Genomic DNA, 18163 nt, shown 5'->3' on the forward strand with positions numbered 1-18163 from the left:
CTTTTTCTGGACAGACCTTATATACCCAAGAGATGTGAAAACATATATCCTCACAAAAACTTGTACATAAGTGCTCATATCAACACTATTTATAGTGGCCCAAAACAGCGGAAACAACCAGTGTCCATTCTCTGATATATGGATAAATTGTGGTATATTCATACAATAAACTATTATTTGGCTATAAAAAGAAAGTATTGTTATAGATGACAATATGCATAAACCTTGATAACACTATGGTAAGTGGAATAAGTCATGTACAAAATGACTTATGTTGCATGAGTTAATTTATGTAAAATATCTAGAACAGGCAAATCCATAGAAACAGAAAGTATATTTGCTTGTGTAGGGCTGGGGACTTTAGGAAATCATGAGGAATAACTGTTAATGGGTATAGGTTTCTTTTTGGGAGGTGATCAAATGTCCTAAAATTGATCATGGTGAATATACTAAAAGCCATTAACTTGTATACTTAAATGGGTGAAATGTATGATATGTGAATTATAGCTCGATAGAGCTTTTAAAATATATGACTCTAACATTTACTGTTTTGAATGTTCAGTGAAGCTTTTCTTTACAGATAATGACAAGTCTTGAGAACACATATTGAGAATAGCTAAAAAGCTTTAAAGTCATGCTTTTCTTTTAGAGTTTTTTACTAATGCTTTCTCTTTATTGATGTCATAAGACTTTCCCTTAAGGGTGACATATTCTTTAACAATAGTCCAGACATGAAAGAAGCAACATTTTTCAGCAAAAAATTTTAACTACTACCATGCATTTGAAATCAGAACTTTCACCATGGACCTCAATAGCACTTACCATGTATAGCCAATACAAATTACCACTCACCAAGTGGCTTCAACGACTCAAGTTTATTATTTTGTAATTTTATAGTTTAGAAATCTGATGCAGATCTCTCTGGATTAAAATTAAGGTGTCTTCAGTGCTCCATTGGTCCTAGGAACTCTGACAGAGAATCTGTTTCCTTGCCTTTTCCATTTCCTGCAGGTCTTCTGTATTCATCTTGGTTCACGTTCCCCTTCTTCCTTCTTCCAAGTCAGCAATGAATAGTCAAGTCCTTACGACACTGCATCACTCTTACCCAGCTACCATTGTCGCATCTCTCTTCTGGGCTCTCTTCCTCTGCGTCTCTCTTCCATTTTTAAAGACCCTTTTGATTACCTTGGGCCCACCTAAATAATCCAGCATAATCTGCCAATTTTAAGGTGGTCTTATTAGCAGTCTTAGTTCCATCTGCAGTCACATGTTATGGATATCTTTGGCGGGGGGGCATTATTTTGCCTACCACATTATGATTTTCTCTTGGTAAAAATGTGTGTAAGTTAAGACAATGGAGAAAGCCCTATAGGTTCATTGTAGTTTGATTAATCACTAAAGAAGGATTTCTCTTTGGGCAATTTGCTATAGTAAAGTTTGGCATCAGTGAAGTGTATGCTTTTATTTTGTAAAGAAGAGAAAGGCTATTGTGAACTCAGGCTTACTCTTGGGCAAACCAATTTTAAGGGGAAAATAGATGTGGAAATTGAGGATCTGGAATAAGATTAATTGTTTTCAAATTATTGGAATTGCCTATCCACTGAAAGTCTTCCCATGACCCAGGACCCCAATTAGGTGATTATTGATTTAGAGCAGTGGTTTCCAAACTTGACTGCCTTCATAATTTCCTGAGACATTAAACAATAGTATCAGATGTCCAGGCTTTAATTCAGAGTTACCAACTCAGAAGTTTAGAAAGCAGAGACTCAAAAGATGATTTGAAAGATCTCTGTATTTGATTCTGATAGTTAGCCAGATTAGGTAAATATTGGTTTAGAAAACAAAGGAAGTTGAATTAGGAATGATAGAAGATACTTGTGTTCACTAGCCACATTTATTATTTACTGGTTAGTTTTGAAGGTCACAGAATATTTAAATATGACCTAGAGCTTTGGCCAGTCTAACTCCTGCTTAGCCAATAGAGAAACCTGAAAGTATTATTTTTCTCACTTCCAAGTAATCACCTGAAACCACAGAAAAATAGGGCCATTGGATTTTTTCCTCTTTTGGACACATAAACTCTGCCATCATAAGCTATTTCTTATATGAGCCTGACTTCCTTAATTTGTGATAATGTGATTAGTTAAGTTATATTTTTATTGTACACCTCTAATGTAAAAATGCAGTAATGCTTGTGATCAACTTACATTTATACTAAAAGTGTGATATACCAAGGCATGATTATATTTACTATTTAAAGTCTATGAATTAGCATATTTCCACACCTTATAGGTAGTGTTGGTTTTTTTGTAAGTTACTTTATTAGCCTTTTCATAAATATACAGTTAATCAGGAGGACAATGGTTAATCATTAAACATTTTGATAAGACTGTAATGTTGCATTTTTTCTGTAGATATTATGCTACAAAAAGAAATGCAGGAAGGAACCCCCTCCCTGACTCACAGTCAGGAACCCTTGAAACCTCAAGAGACTATATCACGACCCATTCACCATCCTTTAGTTTTAAAAACTAGCTTTGAGGAAGAAGAGGAGGAAGGAGATGAGCAGAATGGTTAGTAAACTTTTTCTCAGATTTACAGTACACATTCGAAAACCTCATAATGTTTTCTACATATTTGCTTAACTACTAGAGCTTTATAATGTAACCCGTAAGGCAAATTTGATGAAGAATAGCTTTAAGTTTATTAACTATATTAAATTCATTTTGTTCTAATTTGTTCTATGTCTACACATGCTTATTATTTGGATTGGGAAGTTTTTGTTATATGATGACTAGGAGACATATTTCCTGTTTAAATATGTACAGTCACTTGTAGGGATACTAATAACCTCTTTTATTTATATACACATAACTTACATTAATATATATGTATCCATCTGTTTAGTGCATGATTACATCCATCTGTCTCACATTTAATCTTTAGACAGTTTATAATTCATAAAGTCTTATCATCTGCATTATCCCAATTAAACCTTGCAGGAGTATAAACAAGGTTAAAATCCAGTTTTTTTTTCCTTCCTACTCTATCCTGTTCCTCCTGTATTATCACAGCACTGTCGTGCCAATATGTATGTACAAAAGAGATAAACATGCCCCAAAATAAACTCTCACTCTGTCTTTGCCTTGGAATGTGTCCCTCTGTGGGATACAGGCCACCCTCATTTCTGTGTTCAGGAAGACACAGGCTATGTATTCCTGGTTTTGTCTGCTGCAGCGCCATGTCTCCCATAGCTCCATCTTCCTCCAGACAAGCAAAGGTGATCTCTACATGTGAATCTGTATCTCCAGCTTAAGACCCATAATGTATAATTAGTCATTTCTTTTCTCTTGATTGATTCTTTCTAATATTTGAACTATAGAAATTAGAAATATTTGCCAGTATACAAATTATTGATTTAAAATTTTTTTTAAAAAAGTTATCCACCCATGAGAACAATGTTGGGGTTGTTTCATTTTGGTTTATAAATTTTCAGATTATTTGGCTTTGGGACAACTTAATTTAAAACAAATATATCCTATAGATCCTTCTAGTTTATGGACAAAGACTCCTGAAGAAATTGAAGAAAAAAGAGCAATAAAGGAGATGTGTTATAAATCTGGTAAGCAGTCAGACATTTGTGAATTTTCTAATAATACTCGAAGTGACAAATATACTGACCATTACTTTTCTTATGGGAGATTAGGTGAATACTACAGATTTCATACTCCTCCAGATATTACTTCCTTAAAAAGCACATCCTCCATAGCAGAAAAAGAGTTAGAAAAGCCTTTGGAAAATGGCAGTGAATTGCAAGAAGGTAAGGAATTTAATGGTAGCATTTCAAGTTGCTACATTAGAGATACTTGATGTGACAGGCAGTGAATTATGTTAAGATACACAATAGAGTTAAATTGTAAATAACACATCAAAATTGAGAGTGATAAGAAAGTACATTTATTGCATGACCTAAATTTAACATAAAAGGCTGCCATTAATATAATTACATTTTCCCAGGAGTCACAAAATGAAGACCTCATGAACACATGGTGACACTATGTATACCCCATGCAGTAATTCTGTAAATAATTTGCTTTTACCATTTTATTTGTCTATGAAAATAAATCTCTATGTAAAGTAGGCATAGATTTTTCTTTATGGATAGAAAGGACAACCTAGCCCTAGAATGACATAAAGAAGATGGATACACAGAATGGCGTTAGAGGCAGAACTAGAGTATATTTATTCATTGAATGAGTGCTTTCTGTGTATCAGACAATTTCAGGGATGATGCAGGTGGACAATTGCAAGACTGTTACTTCCGTGGATCTTATATTTTGGTGAATCTGATTTTGCTGTTGGTGGACATTTTTCCCATGCCAAGATAAGAACAAATTTCTGGGTATAAAACCAGGAACTCAGAGAAAATCCACAGATGCCATAAACTTATATTGTTTTTTCTTTTCTTTGCTGCTAGTATGAGCTGAAAAACAATTTTTTCAGCATCAGGAGAGATCTGAATCTCTTCTTTCCCTTTAAAAAATTAATTGGGAAAGTCTCCCAGGATCGAGATGAGTCTAGGGTAAAGATTAAAGTGCCTGTCTTGCAAGTACTAATGTGGCGGTAGGGGGCAGCAACACACCATCAGATGTAGAAATCATACAGGGAAGGACAGGATTGCCCACAGGACCCAGACAAGACAAACAAACAGAAAACCAAAACAATCACAAAACAAATATAAAGAAAACAAGTTTGCAATGAATATTTTAAAAGGTAGATTATAAAGACAATTATATGCACTTTTGCTTTATATTATGTTTGTTATTATTATTAATTTTTAATGTATTTTATTGCTTATGCTATTACAGTTGTCTTCACTTTTTCTCCCTTTGCCTACTGCCACCCAGTCCCCTTCCCCTCCCTCAGGCAATCCCCTCATTGTTGTCTGTGTCCACGGGTCATGCATATGTGTTCTTTGGCTAAGCCCTTCACCTTCTTTCATCAGTTCCACCCACCCCCTTAAAAAGCTTTTCATTTTAAAATAATTTCAGTTAATTCATGAATACACTTTACCCAGATTTCCCCAAATGTTATCATTTACACATGTGATTTTTCATTCTCTCTCTTTGAATACCTATACACATTGTTGTTATTTTTGAACTGTTTATGAGTTTCAGACATGATACTCCTACATAAATCTTACACAACTGTAGTATAAATATCAAATTTAGGAAATTACCACTCATGCAATACTACTTACAGACGTTTTTAAAAACAAAATTCACCAGTTGTGCCATTGATGTTCTTTGTAGCAAAATGAAGCTTTGTCCCTAGTTTAGAATCCAATCCAGAATCATATGTATCATTAGATTTTCGTATTTCTCTTATTCTGCTTTTGATAGTTTTTTTTAGAAAAAAATTAGACATGTATAAGAAAAATGGTGAGAATTATTTCTCATAGTATAATTAACATTTTAAGTCAATAGTAGACTAATACTTTCATTCAGTTTGTTCATAATGAATAGATATAAACAAGGAATTATAACTAAATTCATTATATAAAAACAATCGACAGATAATGTATCGTATACATACATGATAATGTTAGATTGTTTAAGTTTTCTGTCATTATTAATTATCCACATAAGGAAATAAATTTGTTTGACACTTTCCTGATAATTATAAAATTTGTTTAAAAATTAATGTAGTAGTAAATTTATTGTTCATCATATCACTATATAAACAATACTTGCATTAATTTTTAAGCTTTTTACTATTATTACTATTATAAATTTACGTAAGCATCTAATGGTTCCTGGATAATTAAATTTTTTTTCTAGGAGATGGTCTTACAATTCCAACCAAATTTAGCTTAATTGAAAGGCAAAGTGAGATAAAAGCATCATTGGATAGGAAACCAAGGACGGACATTGCTGCTTTTGAAAATGGAGGTGAGTTATTTTATTACTGGTTGATTCTCAATATTTCATTATATAATAAGTGAGTTTGAATTTTCTTTTATAACTAATTTTCTTTTATCAAAATCTTTTTGATATTCTTCTCATTGGCTGTGGGTACGTTCCTTAAGGCCAGAAACTGTATACAATCAGTTGCCATAGATGAGTTCCTGTAGTAGAGTGTTTGGCACTTGATGTGTTCTATGTAGATATTTGTAGAACAATTGACTGTATGTTCAGACAATTAAATGACTGGATGAATGGAGACATGTTTATAAAATTTACAGATGACTAGAAGTCAATATGCTGGAACAATGAACCAAATTTAACAAAGTAAACTCAAACTGGGAAAACAAAATCTTGCATTTAAAAATTAACTCAAAATGGATCACAAGCCTAAATATAAGTCCTGAAACAATAAATTACATAGAAGAAAACATAAGTTCAAAGCTTATGAACCTTGATCTTAGAGAAGGTTTTCTTAACTTGACCCTAAAGGCAAGGGAAATAAAGGAAAAATAAATAAATGGGACTACATCAAACTAAAAAGCCTCTACACAACAAAGAAACCACGAACAAAACAAAAAGGCAACCAACCAAATGGGAGAAGATATTTGCAAACAGCTCTGACAAGGGGTTAATATCCAAAATGTATAAAGAATTCTTATAACTCAACACCAAACAAATAAACGATTCAATAAAAAATGGGCAGAGGACCTCAGCAGACATTTCTCCCAAGAAGACATACAAATGGGCAACAGATACACAAAAAGATGCTTAACTGCGCTAGCTATTAGGGAGATGCAAATGAAAACTACAATGAGGTACCACCTCACACCTGGTAGAATAGCTATTAGCAACAAGACAGGTAATAATGAGTGTTGGAGAGGTTGTGGAGAAAAAGACACACTCTTCCTCTGCCAGTGGGAATGTAAACTGGTACAGCCACTATGGAGGCACCTAAAAAATTTATGAGTAGTTAACATATGACCCAGCAATCTCTCTTCTAGGTATCTGCCCCAAGTTTTTGAAAACACCTGCTTTCAAAGCTATGTTCACTGCAGCATTATTCACGGTGGACAAGACATGGATACAATCAAAGTGTCTTTCAATAGATGATGGGGTAAAGATGTGGTACATATATACAATGGAATGCTACTCGGCCATAAAAAAGATGAAATACTGCCATCCGTAACAACATGGATGGACTTGAGAATATCATGCTAAGCAAAATAAGTCAGATAGAAAAATAAAGAATCATATGACTTCACTCATATGTGGGATATAAAACTGAAAGCAACAAAGGAACAAACACTTATAGACATAGCCAACAGTATGGCGGTTACCAGAGGGAAGGGGGTGGGGGGCTAGTAAAGGGTAAAGGAGGTCAAATATATGATGATGGAAGGAGATTGACTTTGAGTGATGTGCACACAGTGCAATATACAGATGATGTACACTTGAAACCTATATAATCTTATTAAACAATGTGGCCCCAGTAAATGTAATTTTTTTAAAATGCCTTATTAAAAGCAAGGGAAAAAAATCAAGACATTAATGATAGATTTTCTTCAAGTTGGGAAAGACCTGACATGGTACAGACCTTAAGGGAAAAATAAATGCTTTTTATTGGCCATAATGTTTCAAAAATAATTCAGTAACATTTGTCAGCTAACAAATAGCTAAGGTAAAACTCATGCTGAATTATTAAGAGTAGTATAAAAAGATAAGTATATATGATAAGTATATATAATAAGTCATTCAAAGTAGTCAGAGGAGTGTCTGACTTATAGAGCAATGCTCCATAAATGTCATATATTATTATACTAGTTTCACTGGTTTCTGTACAGGGCAGCCTATGTTTGGGTGTCACCTTTAAAAAAGGTTACTTGAAACACTTATTGCATGTTGAGAAAGGGTGACTTGTGGGGTGAAGCATCTGGAAATTAAGTACATAAGTAATATTTAATGCAACTGTCGATATTTATTCTGAAAAAATAGAAGACCTTCAAGTAACACAAAAACTGCTTTCATATATTAAGATATTATATATTATATATATGAAGATATTATATGGAAGATAAATTATATTTACTTCATATGTTAGGGGGTGGTAAAGGGTAGAAGCAAAGATTGTTATATGTTAAAGGAGAATTAATTGTGCTGACTATGTAAATATTCTTACCATTAGCAGTATGTAAGTGTTCATACTGTGTACTCATATACCCATATATGCACATATATTAATCTAAACATATATGATATATTGAGATGGAGATGGTATCATTGAGAAGCGTTTAAACAAAAGTGGACAGGAAGGATGTTGTAGAAAAGGATAATCCTGTATTGAAAGGTAGCTTTGTAAAACTTTCTGCCATCATGGCCACTGACAGTAAGGTATTATCATAGGAGGCGACTGTTACATTCCACAGAAGATCGTATTTCTTGGAGTAGATGAAAATAAAGCATCAACTGAAGAGAAAGAAATGATCATGTTGAAATGTTCAAATGCTAAAGGTAATAAACCCTTTATAATATTTTAATCAATCTGTATTTTGAATAGATATATCACGAATAAAGCTTGATTTTTGGAAATCAATATAATAGGCAAGGTAGTAAACAAAAATAACACTAAATACATTATCTAGAGATCAAGAGCCCTAAGGTTCTAGTCCTGGTTCTGTCCCTAATTGTTTGGCCATGGCACTTTATCTAATTAGACTGAAAATCAGCCTGTCGGGCAATGTAATTGCTAAGAATCCTGCTAGCTCTAAAGTTATTGGTTCTCTTAAATGGTAGCACCAAGTCAGTTTTGGTTTCTTTTTCCAACATACTTCCAATCATACTTCTTATGATTGAATTTTCTTAGAAAGCTTTGTTTGTGAATACTTTGAGGAGTTTTAACCTCACAGTGACTTTCATGACTTGCCCATTTAATAACTATTACTAAATATAGTCTGTGAATAATCAAGAGATATGATAATAAAATACATGCTCAAAGTTTTATGATCAGGCTTTACAATGCTTAGAATCTCTTGTGGGCAGCTCTCCCAGTAATAGAGTAAAAATTACAGCTCTCCTGTAATTAAAGGGCTTCTCATATTCTCCATCTAAATATTGACCAACTTCATCTACTGTTTTCCCACTAATAAATGTGCTCAAGAACTTAAAAAACTCACTTGTAATCAAATTAAAAGATTATTATAGAAAATATATGTATATCTTTCTTCCTTTCTCTTACTTGGAGATGAACAAGTTTTGCCTAGCCCATCGAAAACAAAACAACTTTAAAGCTAAATATTAATAGTAGCCATTATACACATGTGACTGTTTAAGTTATTTAAAATTAAATAGAAGAGATTCAGCTCTTCAGTTGTATTAGCCATATTCCAAGTGTTTAATATCCACACTTGACTAGCAGTTGTCATTTCAGACAGCACAGATTTACACTATTTTCTTTTCCCTCTTTTTTTTCCATTAAAAATAATTGTTTTTCTAATACAGTTGTCCCATTTTTCCCCATTGATCCCCCCCACCCTGCCCACCCCTTCTCCCACAATCAATCCCCACCCTGTTGTCCATGTCCATGGGTCATTTATACATGTTCTTTGACTAGACCCTTCCCCTTCTTACTTCCCTTCTCTCCCTCCCCCTCCCCCCTTGTCGCTGTTAGTCTACTCCTTGTTTACATGCCTCTGGTTCTGTTTTGCTTATTTGTTCATCACTGAAGATTGCTCTATTGGGTGGTCCTGCTCCAAAACATAGAAGAAAGTGAATGTTGTTACATTTAAAATATTTTTGAAACCTCAATTTAAACTGGCACATTTTTTGTCAAATTGATAACATTTTAATTCTTTTGTATGGAGTTATTAAAAGTATTGCCACAAATATGTAATTTACATATTGAAGATAATGGCTGTATTTCTGGATTTTTAATGTTTTGTTAAATTTTTGGGAACTCAAGGCAGCATTAGGGAATTTCAGTAATGATTCTAAAAATTAACATACATATGTATATTTTCAAAGAAGTATGCCCATCATATAATGTTTGTAAAGTGAAATACCAACTGAGACACTTCTTTTACTAATAATGACATTTTATTTTCTTAATTTGCTTTAAGATCCAAAGTGTTCCCTAACTACCCAACTAGCACCTACAATGCATGTATAAAAGGCTACTGAGAATATCAGTTTGAATTGCAGAGAGGACCCCTCTTCAAGTGAGAGCTCTCTTTTTGGCATTAGATATATTTGTTTTATCATGGATTTGTTTGCTTACTTGAAATGGAATTTTAAAGGAGAAATTTAAAAAGGATGATTTAAAAATTATTTAAGATTAAGAATTAAAGACAATATTTTTTACTAACTTTGGCAATGAATTGTGATGTAGGTCCTAGTAAACATATACTTTCTCACTATTTTAATTTAAGTATTAAAATTAATAGTGTATTACCCTCTCAGAAGATTCCTGAAGTAGTGCATTTTAATTTAACCCACAGTGGAATACACTGACAGGTTTTTATTATGCTTTCAATTATTTTTCTTGATTTTCTCCTTGCCATTCAGAACTCTGAGCTACTTTTTGTGATACAATTAAGACGCACCAATCTTCCTGTCTGTTTCCTTCCCTCCTTTCCCCTTTCCCTTATTTTATTTATTGAACCTGTACAATATTCTTCAATCCCAGCTAGGCACTAAGGGAACTATGACAGTTTAACTCCAAGAAGCTCAGTTTAGCAGCACCTGTTAAAATTATAGTTTCCAAATCCTAGGAGTGGAAGCTTGAAGTAAGGGTGGAGCTTGATATTTGGACAGGAGAAAGTGTATCAGTTTCACTAAAGGTTGATGCTTAAGCTGAAGCTGAGTATGAGGGCAAAGACATTTATTAGTTCACCATAGAGAGCTAATGCAATCAACTCAGTGCATTTGAAGTTCATTTGCTCTGTGCTTTAGTTACTTGTGGTTGTTCAGGATATCTCTGCAGAGAAATAACAAAGAATGCTCCTGTCTACTAAATTCTTTTAGGAGTCTCAGGAGAAATATACCTTAAAAATTCCTGGAAAATTCAGCATGCATACAAAATTTTTGATGAAAAAATATGCAAGTAAAAAGTGAATAATCTAGTGATTTTGGCACTTACGAATTCTTTTTTCACCAAATTCTTTGTACACAAAACTTCGAAAGATTTTAAAAGGATAAGGTAAAATTCTTTAAAAGTGTTTTACATTAATCCAAATTCTTCAGAAATAGTAGATTTGGCTAAAAATGTACAAAATGATTTATGTTCAAAATAATTACTTAAAATAACATTATAATGAGATAGATACATAATTATATTTGGAATGTAATTTTATGTTCCTTGAAAAGAATCCACACATTCCTTTTAAGAAAAGCATTTTTCTTTAAGAATCGCTGCTGATTAAAATAAATCAGCCTTTGTTCTAGAAAGTAAAGTATTAGGGTGGTGAATTAATTTTTTTCTCTTGCTTGACATGTGAATGCACAGACATGTAATTATCACCTACAGTAATTTTCAGATGAAAGCATCTTTTAAAAAAACTTTAAAAATTTGTATTTTCTCTAAGTAAATGATGTCCAACCAGTGAGGAAGCCTCATTTTAAAGGTGTGAAAAAAAGAAAATGGGTTTATGATGAACCAAAGAACTGTCCTGGCCAACGAGTACAGAGAGGTAAGATCTGTATATTAGATATTTCTAAATTATAATTTGAAAAGAGATTAAATATAAAATAATATTTTATACCTGAAAAACAAATCACTGTCGTGAAATATGTTATTTTAGATGTCAACTCAACTACAATACAGTTTGTTCTTTTAGCTTACATTGTTTTCCATGTGCACTATGTTATTTATGGGTATGAAAGCAGCTTGTTTTAGCTCTCACTCTTTCGCCCCTTTATTTTACAGCAGCACAGACACCAAATCCAAAAAATAAAATGAGTTACCACCGCAATAATAAAGACAGAAACACCGAGAATGCATCCTATATCCGTGTGCAGAGGGACGCTGTTAGGACTGTCTCACACAATGCACCTCACTGCAGCAGGCCCACAAACGGGTTCTACAATAAAGTCAATGTTAATAAGGAGCCCAAACTCAATCGCCCTCCAGGTGAAGTCCTTTACTTCTATGGTTTACTCATGTGTGTGCTTTGCATTCTCATGGACTTTTCCTGGTGGTCCAATGAATCTTCACTGCTACCCACTCTGACTTTTTTTCCCAGGCCATCACCACCATCTTAGAAAATGAGTGAGAGGATTTTTTCCATGTACAGGAGTGATTTAAAGGATATGAAAAAAATATATTGGTGCAGATGACTTGACAATGAACCTTCTTAGTGTTGTGCCTCAGGGCACTGCACTTTGTTCCGCCTGGTTAGCTTTATTTCTGTCTTGAGGATTGTTTTCAAATGACTGACATTTTCTTGTTCCTCTAACTGCGTTGTTCAATTACCACTTTTGGGCCAGTGCCTTTGCTTTTCTTTTTCTTTTTCTTTCTCTTAGAACTTCATGATTATTTTCTGATAGGGTTAGTTTGACAACCTCTCATCTCTCCCAACCATGCATAAAGTACTCCTAAATCATTTCCTGTAATAGGCAAAGTCATAATATATGTCAGGAAGTACAAGGCCACAAGGGAGGAAGGAACCAAATCTCTTTTGCCTCCTGTCTCAGATGAATTTTGCCCTTTCAGAGTTGGGTCTAACTTTTCTCAACCTAACAAAAGGCCACTCAGTTCCCTATGATTGTATGTTTATATTTTCCTATGTTCACAGCCTAGTTAGTGGAGTTCTGAATTTTTATATATTGCAAAGTGTAAGTAAAAACTCTGTCTCTCTTAGGACCTTTCTTTTACAATTTAAACTCAAGTTAGCTTTATTTAAATAGTTTTTCTTCTATGTGTTTTAAAATAATATGGTGTATGGATTTATTTATAAAAATTATGATATTCTTATGTGAAATATTTAATTTTATTTATTATTATTAATTTTATTATATTTTCCTGTGAGTGCATGACTGTGAAGACTGCAATGACTACTGGAACAGTTCGATGCCATTGTCTATAGTTGTGTAAAGGTGGCCACCATTACACTCACTATTACCTATGCATCATTAGTGCAAATGTCGACATGGGGAAAACAAATACATTTTTAGTATTATTTTGGACCAGTCTTTGAGGGTCATAGTGGCATAGACATACTTGAAAATGCAAATACAACACTGTTAGATGATAGTTCAAATATAGAGTTGTCAGAGGAAAGCAGATATTTAAGGACCAAGTCAGTATGTAAATGCTTTGGTTTCCTGGAACAGAGAGTTCACTATGGTAGAGTGATCTGCCATCATGGGAGTCACTTCATGGAGGGAAAAGTGAATAAGGCTGTACCTCCTAAGTCTTTCTTTCTTTTTCCTTTCCTTTCTTTCCTTCCTTCCTTCCTTCCTTCCTTCCTTTCTTCCTTCCTTCCTTCTCTCTCTTCCTTATAAATGTTAACAGAATTATATGTAAAATAGTAAAACAAAGCAAAGAAGTATATTTATCACATCTAGATACCATTTTTTTCCTCTAGCTTACTCACATAGGAGAGAGCCTTATTTGAGGAATTAGACAATTAAGAGATATGTAACCATGTTCATTGATAAGTTAGTCTTAAAAAGTTTATTTGTCTCCTGATCTCTTAGCTTTGTAATGGTAAAATAAATTAGAGAATAACTTTACCTCTGAGATGTTTATAAATCTGAAACACTCCTAGAATATAATTTTAAAGTTATACAATATTTAACTTTAGTCTTCCTTTTATTTTCTTAGATAAATATATGTCAACATCATATAATGGTTCAGCCTGGCGAAAAAGAATTTCTTTTTCAAAAACATACTCAAAAACTGAAAAGATATATACAGGTAAGTATTTACTAAAGATTTTAATGTATCATACAATTTTAAAAATAAATGACAAATTTGTATACTAAAGGAACATACTCTAGAAAATTTAGAAAAATTTCATGATATATACAAACATAGAGTTCAGATCTTTTTCTACTAGCAATTTAATTTTGCTTTGTCTTATTCTGTTCTCCTTTGCCCTTTTATGTGTTATCAGAAATCTTCTGACATATTTCTCTATTAGCTACATGCATAGCAGTTGCAGAATTATATATGCTAGGTTGTGTTCTTTGCTGTATCACAAAGCAGATAACTAAAACTATTTTGCCACAAAATATTAAAGCCCTACTGTATTTTTCCAAAGACAAATGTTGGCTGATGGAAAGTTATAGGGCCCCTAAGGTGAAGTTTTCAGGCCAGAGGTTTATAATGACTATGGTCTCCTTCTTCTTGTGCTCTGTTCTTTAGGAGGGTGTGGGGATCCTAGGAGTCTTCCCAGAGTAGAGGTTTGTAGCAGACCAACCTACGGTGGTTCTTTTGCTAAAAAGCTTTGTGTCTTCTACAAGCTCATCCTGGGGCTGGTTCAGTATGTTTGGAAAACTACACGGGGTAAAATGGTTTCAGTTTTTCAGAAAATCAAATCTTTCAGAATAAGTTCTAAATAGGGAGTTCCTACCTAAATCAGTAGCCTAGAACTTTCACAATCATCTAAAATCCATAAGTTCTTGTACAAAAAGCTTCTTAGAATGAACCAGATCATGTCCAGACTAGAAACTAGCCCTTGTCCAAAATAAATGGCTGAGATCTTCTAAACTCTTCTGACTGCAACTGTGACATAGTACATAGACTTGTATATATATTGATGTACTGGAGTCAATTTTTTCCCCATCTATTCTCAAAACATATACTGCAAGAAAATTCTGTCACAGCATAATTTAAATAGCTATATTTTCTCTTAATTTTATGTGTGTTCTTACATATTATGCCACTTAATTTTGGAGGAAAAAAGTGAAAAATCAATAGAAATCCTGGTTAAACCACAAATTGACGAGCCATGAGTTACAGAGGATCTGGGAGAAGGAGGAGTCACTTCAGATCATGAAACACGTACCATCCATGTATGACACAGGAAAAGGGATGTGACAGGGGATGTGAGCTGACAAAACCATTTTTTTCTTTCAAATTGAAGAGTAATGAGGAGGGTAGGGAGAAGCAGCGAGAGAACAGACACAGTGTGAAGCCTCTCATCTCCTTCTTTTCTCCCACCGCCTCCCGCTATGCCAGGCCCCAGGTGTAGAAAAATCAGTGATAGAATTCCCCTTGAAGTTTATAAAAACATGAGCATATAGGGGATCTGCATTGCACTCCCCAGATGCAACTTAGTGGAGAAAGCATTGGAGAACTTCTCAGTGTCACCTGGTGGTGGGGCTATAGGGAGGGCAAGCATGTCTAACAGGAAAGGGCTGGAGACAGCCTCTTGAGATTGCCAAGCTCCAAGGTTGTGTAGGAGGGCATCCATATTCCTGTGAGTTCCAATAAAAATGAGTTATTGGGAGAGGATGAATAGGTCTATAAAAAGTCTCCTGGCTGGGACTGAGGGGATAGCATGAGGAAGATGCCTTTTTGGTCAGGTCCTGTTGGAAGGGAGGGCTCCGCTGGAATCTCAATAGCTTGCTCTGCTATCAGCCACCAATGAAACCCTTTTTACCTGAAGTATGATCTGAGGGTCACCAGCGATGACATCAACTAAGAGTTTGTTAGAAAGGTGGAATCTCCATCTCATACTTGCTGAATCAGAATCTGCCTTTTAACAAGATACCCGGGGCGGGTCATGGGCCACCATTTACCAGCACGTGGTCCATACCTTGTTGAGGCACAAATTTTTCGAGATGTATTTTTTCTAGTTGTCACGTGGCAGATCCATTCTTCCCTTTCCCAACCCTAGAAATGAGGCTAAGCAGCAAGGGGTGCAGGAGGAAGAAAAACCCTGAGAAACAATTTCAGATCTGAATGTGACTGAAATATAAATGTGAATTAACTAATAAATCATGAATTGGATGAAGTTTGTGTGCAAAAGACCAGTAAGGTTTTTCTTTCTTTCCTTTTTTTATGTCAGGCAGAAAGGGGACTTACAATGAAAAATTTAAAAAAAACAAACAAAAAAAGAAACAGTTGTAACAAAGTAAAGTTAATTTTCTTATTTACCCAAGCTTTGTAACCCCCAAACTCTTACCCTTTCCAATTGTTTTCATCAACAGAGGAGACAAAGATTAGCTTGTGTTTCTTCCCCTGCACTTCCTGCTAAGACACAAAGCAGCCATTTCAGCATTTCCCAGTGGACAGATGGACTGGTAGAAACAGGAAGCAGAAAACACAAGCTGCCACTAGTATTTTCCTCTAAGAAATATCTGACTGTCAAAGCCTCCCAAATGTAAATGGGCAAGAGGAGCCTTTTGGGAAAATCTCATTGGATGCTATGTGCATAATGCAATAAGAGAGTAAAATGTGTGATTTTCTGAAAGCAATTACACATGTCATTCTCATGGGCAGCCTTCTTTGAAGCCCTATGTCCTTTCTGATAGGGATACAGATGATGTGAATGGAGGTACCTGACTCCATTGGTTGGACTCCATCGGATGGAACATTCCTTCTGTTCATTGTAGGTTCTCCATGATGCAGCCTTCTAAATAGTGTTATTTTATTCCCTTCCATCCCTCCATCCAAATTCAAAACACGTAAGCTTCAGAAAGAAATGACATGACATTAGTTTGAATGGCATTTTGAAAATTTATGAATTAAAGCAATAGCTCAGTTTTTGTTTTGGCTTTAGATTTATGGTAATTAGCAAAAGACATGAAAATGTTGGTACCCTGTAGAATGCTGTAAAAGAAAATAATTGAAATAATTTGTGTGTTTTATTAGAGCCAAGAAGAAATGGGAGCAAGTAAACCTGGAGGTTGAGAGAAGAGAGAAATGAGAAAAGAGGAAAGTGCCAGACATTATCTGACTTACATCAAAATGTAAATTCAAAGAATGAGATAGTCAAGTACTCCCCGCTTTATAATGGGTAGCCAAAGATGTTAATGCAAATTCTGAAAATAAGATGCAGGAAGTACATTGTACTCTTTCACAACTGATAAAAATGCAAATTACAAACAACTGCCTGTGTATTTATATGTCTGAAATTCATTTGATGCATTGCCACAAACATTTAATAAAATTAAAAGTTTAACAATTAAAATAATTCTTTAATTGTAAACTAACTTAGATTTCACAGATTGAGAAATAAAATTGTGCCTTTGATCTCTGTTTTGCAATATTCTTTACAGAAAAAAACCTCACATTTTATTTGTTTACCTAGGTTTTAAGCTGAGCCTTCAGCAATAATAACAGCTATAAAGTGTAAACAAATTCAGTGAAGTCCCAGGGTTACAATTTGGTGATGAGTATGTTAAAGGAATTCCAATAGAAATACACTTTGATGTGTTGCAGAAAGAGACAGATTGGTTTATCATGAAAGGCAGTTGCTGAGCAATGTCTTTTAATTGGCAACTACACAATCTATCTGTTATGTGCTACATTCAAAAGAAAAAAATAAACATTTCCCTACTATGAAACCAAAAATTATATGATCGTATTGGAGAAAAGGACTTGTTAAAAGAAAAGTGAATTAATAACCTGGTGTCCCAAGTCTTTGTGAGCTTTTAAGGCTTTTATAACTGCAGAAGTATAAACACTTAAAGAGAGATAGCATTTAAAATCTTATTTCCATTTCTTTTGCACTTGTTTAGAATTGTATCTTGAGTAATAATTTTAATGTAACTTAAAATCTCACCTGCAGAGTGACTGAAACATAAACTTAAAAATTTATTCTTGAAACTTAAAAACAAACGTAAGAGCAATATAAGTAATTAATTTTTCAAATGATGTTTTTGTAATTTTGTGACCTTTATACCTCTGAGATTATTAAAGCTCAGAACTTCACTGAGACTTGGGACATTTTGTCTTTATATTTGCATTCATCTAGTTTTGTTAGCTTCTTTTTCAATTTTATTGGGGGGTGAATATCAAGGTTTTTAGAAATATCTAAAAATATTTTATAAGACTGATTCCAGCTTGTAGATTAATAAATCTTAGTTTCTAACTTCTAATGGTGCTCTGTCTACCCACTTTCAAAAACATGAGGATATAGTCATTTTGTTTTCCAAATAGATTAGATAGAAATTACTATTTTGCCAGCAAAATATCTTGGTGAGGAAGATTTGAGAGGGATGCAAGAAAAGAGCTGAATTGAAAAGCTGACTAG

General features: G+C 33.9%; 1 protein-coding gene across 1 annotated transcript in view; it reads left to right on the forward strand.

The window, feature by feature from the left end:
• ZC3H11D (zinc finger CCCH-type containing 11D) overlaps nucleotides 1–16805 on the forward strand; it is a 32190-nt gene extending 15385 nt beyond the window's left edge. The window contains exons 3-11 of the mRNA XM_090275745.1: nucleotides 2415–2573; nucleotides 3545–3622; nucleotides 3707–3820; nucleotides 5841–5951; nucleotides 8367–8474; nucleotides 11543–11647; nucleotides 11884–12087; nucleotides 13783–13875; nucleotides 16780–16805. Coding sequence (XP_090131871.1) covers nucleotides 2415–2573; nucleotides 3545–3622; nucleotides 3707–3820; nucleotides 5841–5951; nucleotides 8367–8474; nucleotides 11543–11647; nucleotides 11884–12087; nucleotides 13783–13875; nucleotides 16780–16805 — 998 coding nt within the window. The remainder of the gene's footprint in view (nucleotides 1–2414; nucleotides 2574–3544; nucleotides 3623–3706; nucleotides 3821–5840; nucleotides 5952–8366; nucleotides 8475–11542; nucleotides 11648–11883; nucleotides 12088–13782; nucleotides 13876–16779) is intronic.
• Nucleotides 16806–18163: the final 1358 nt, after the last annotated feature.

Source organism: Furipterus horrens, unplaced genomic scaffold, assembly GCF_987537825.1.
Source record: "Furipterus horrens unplaced genomic scaffold, mFurHor1.1.pri manual_scaffold_4, whole genome shotgun sequence".
NCBI classification, from domain to species: domain Eukaryota; kingdom Metazoa; phylum Chordata; class Mammalia; order Chiroptera; family Furipteridae; genus Furipterus; species Furipterus horrens.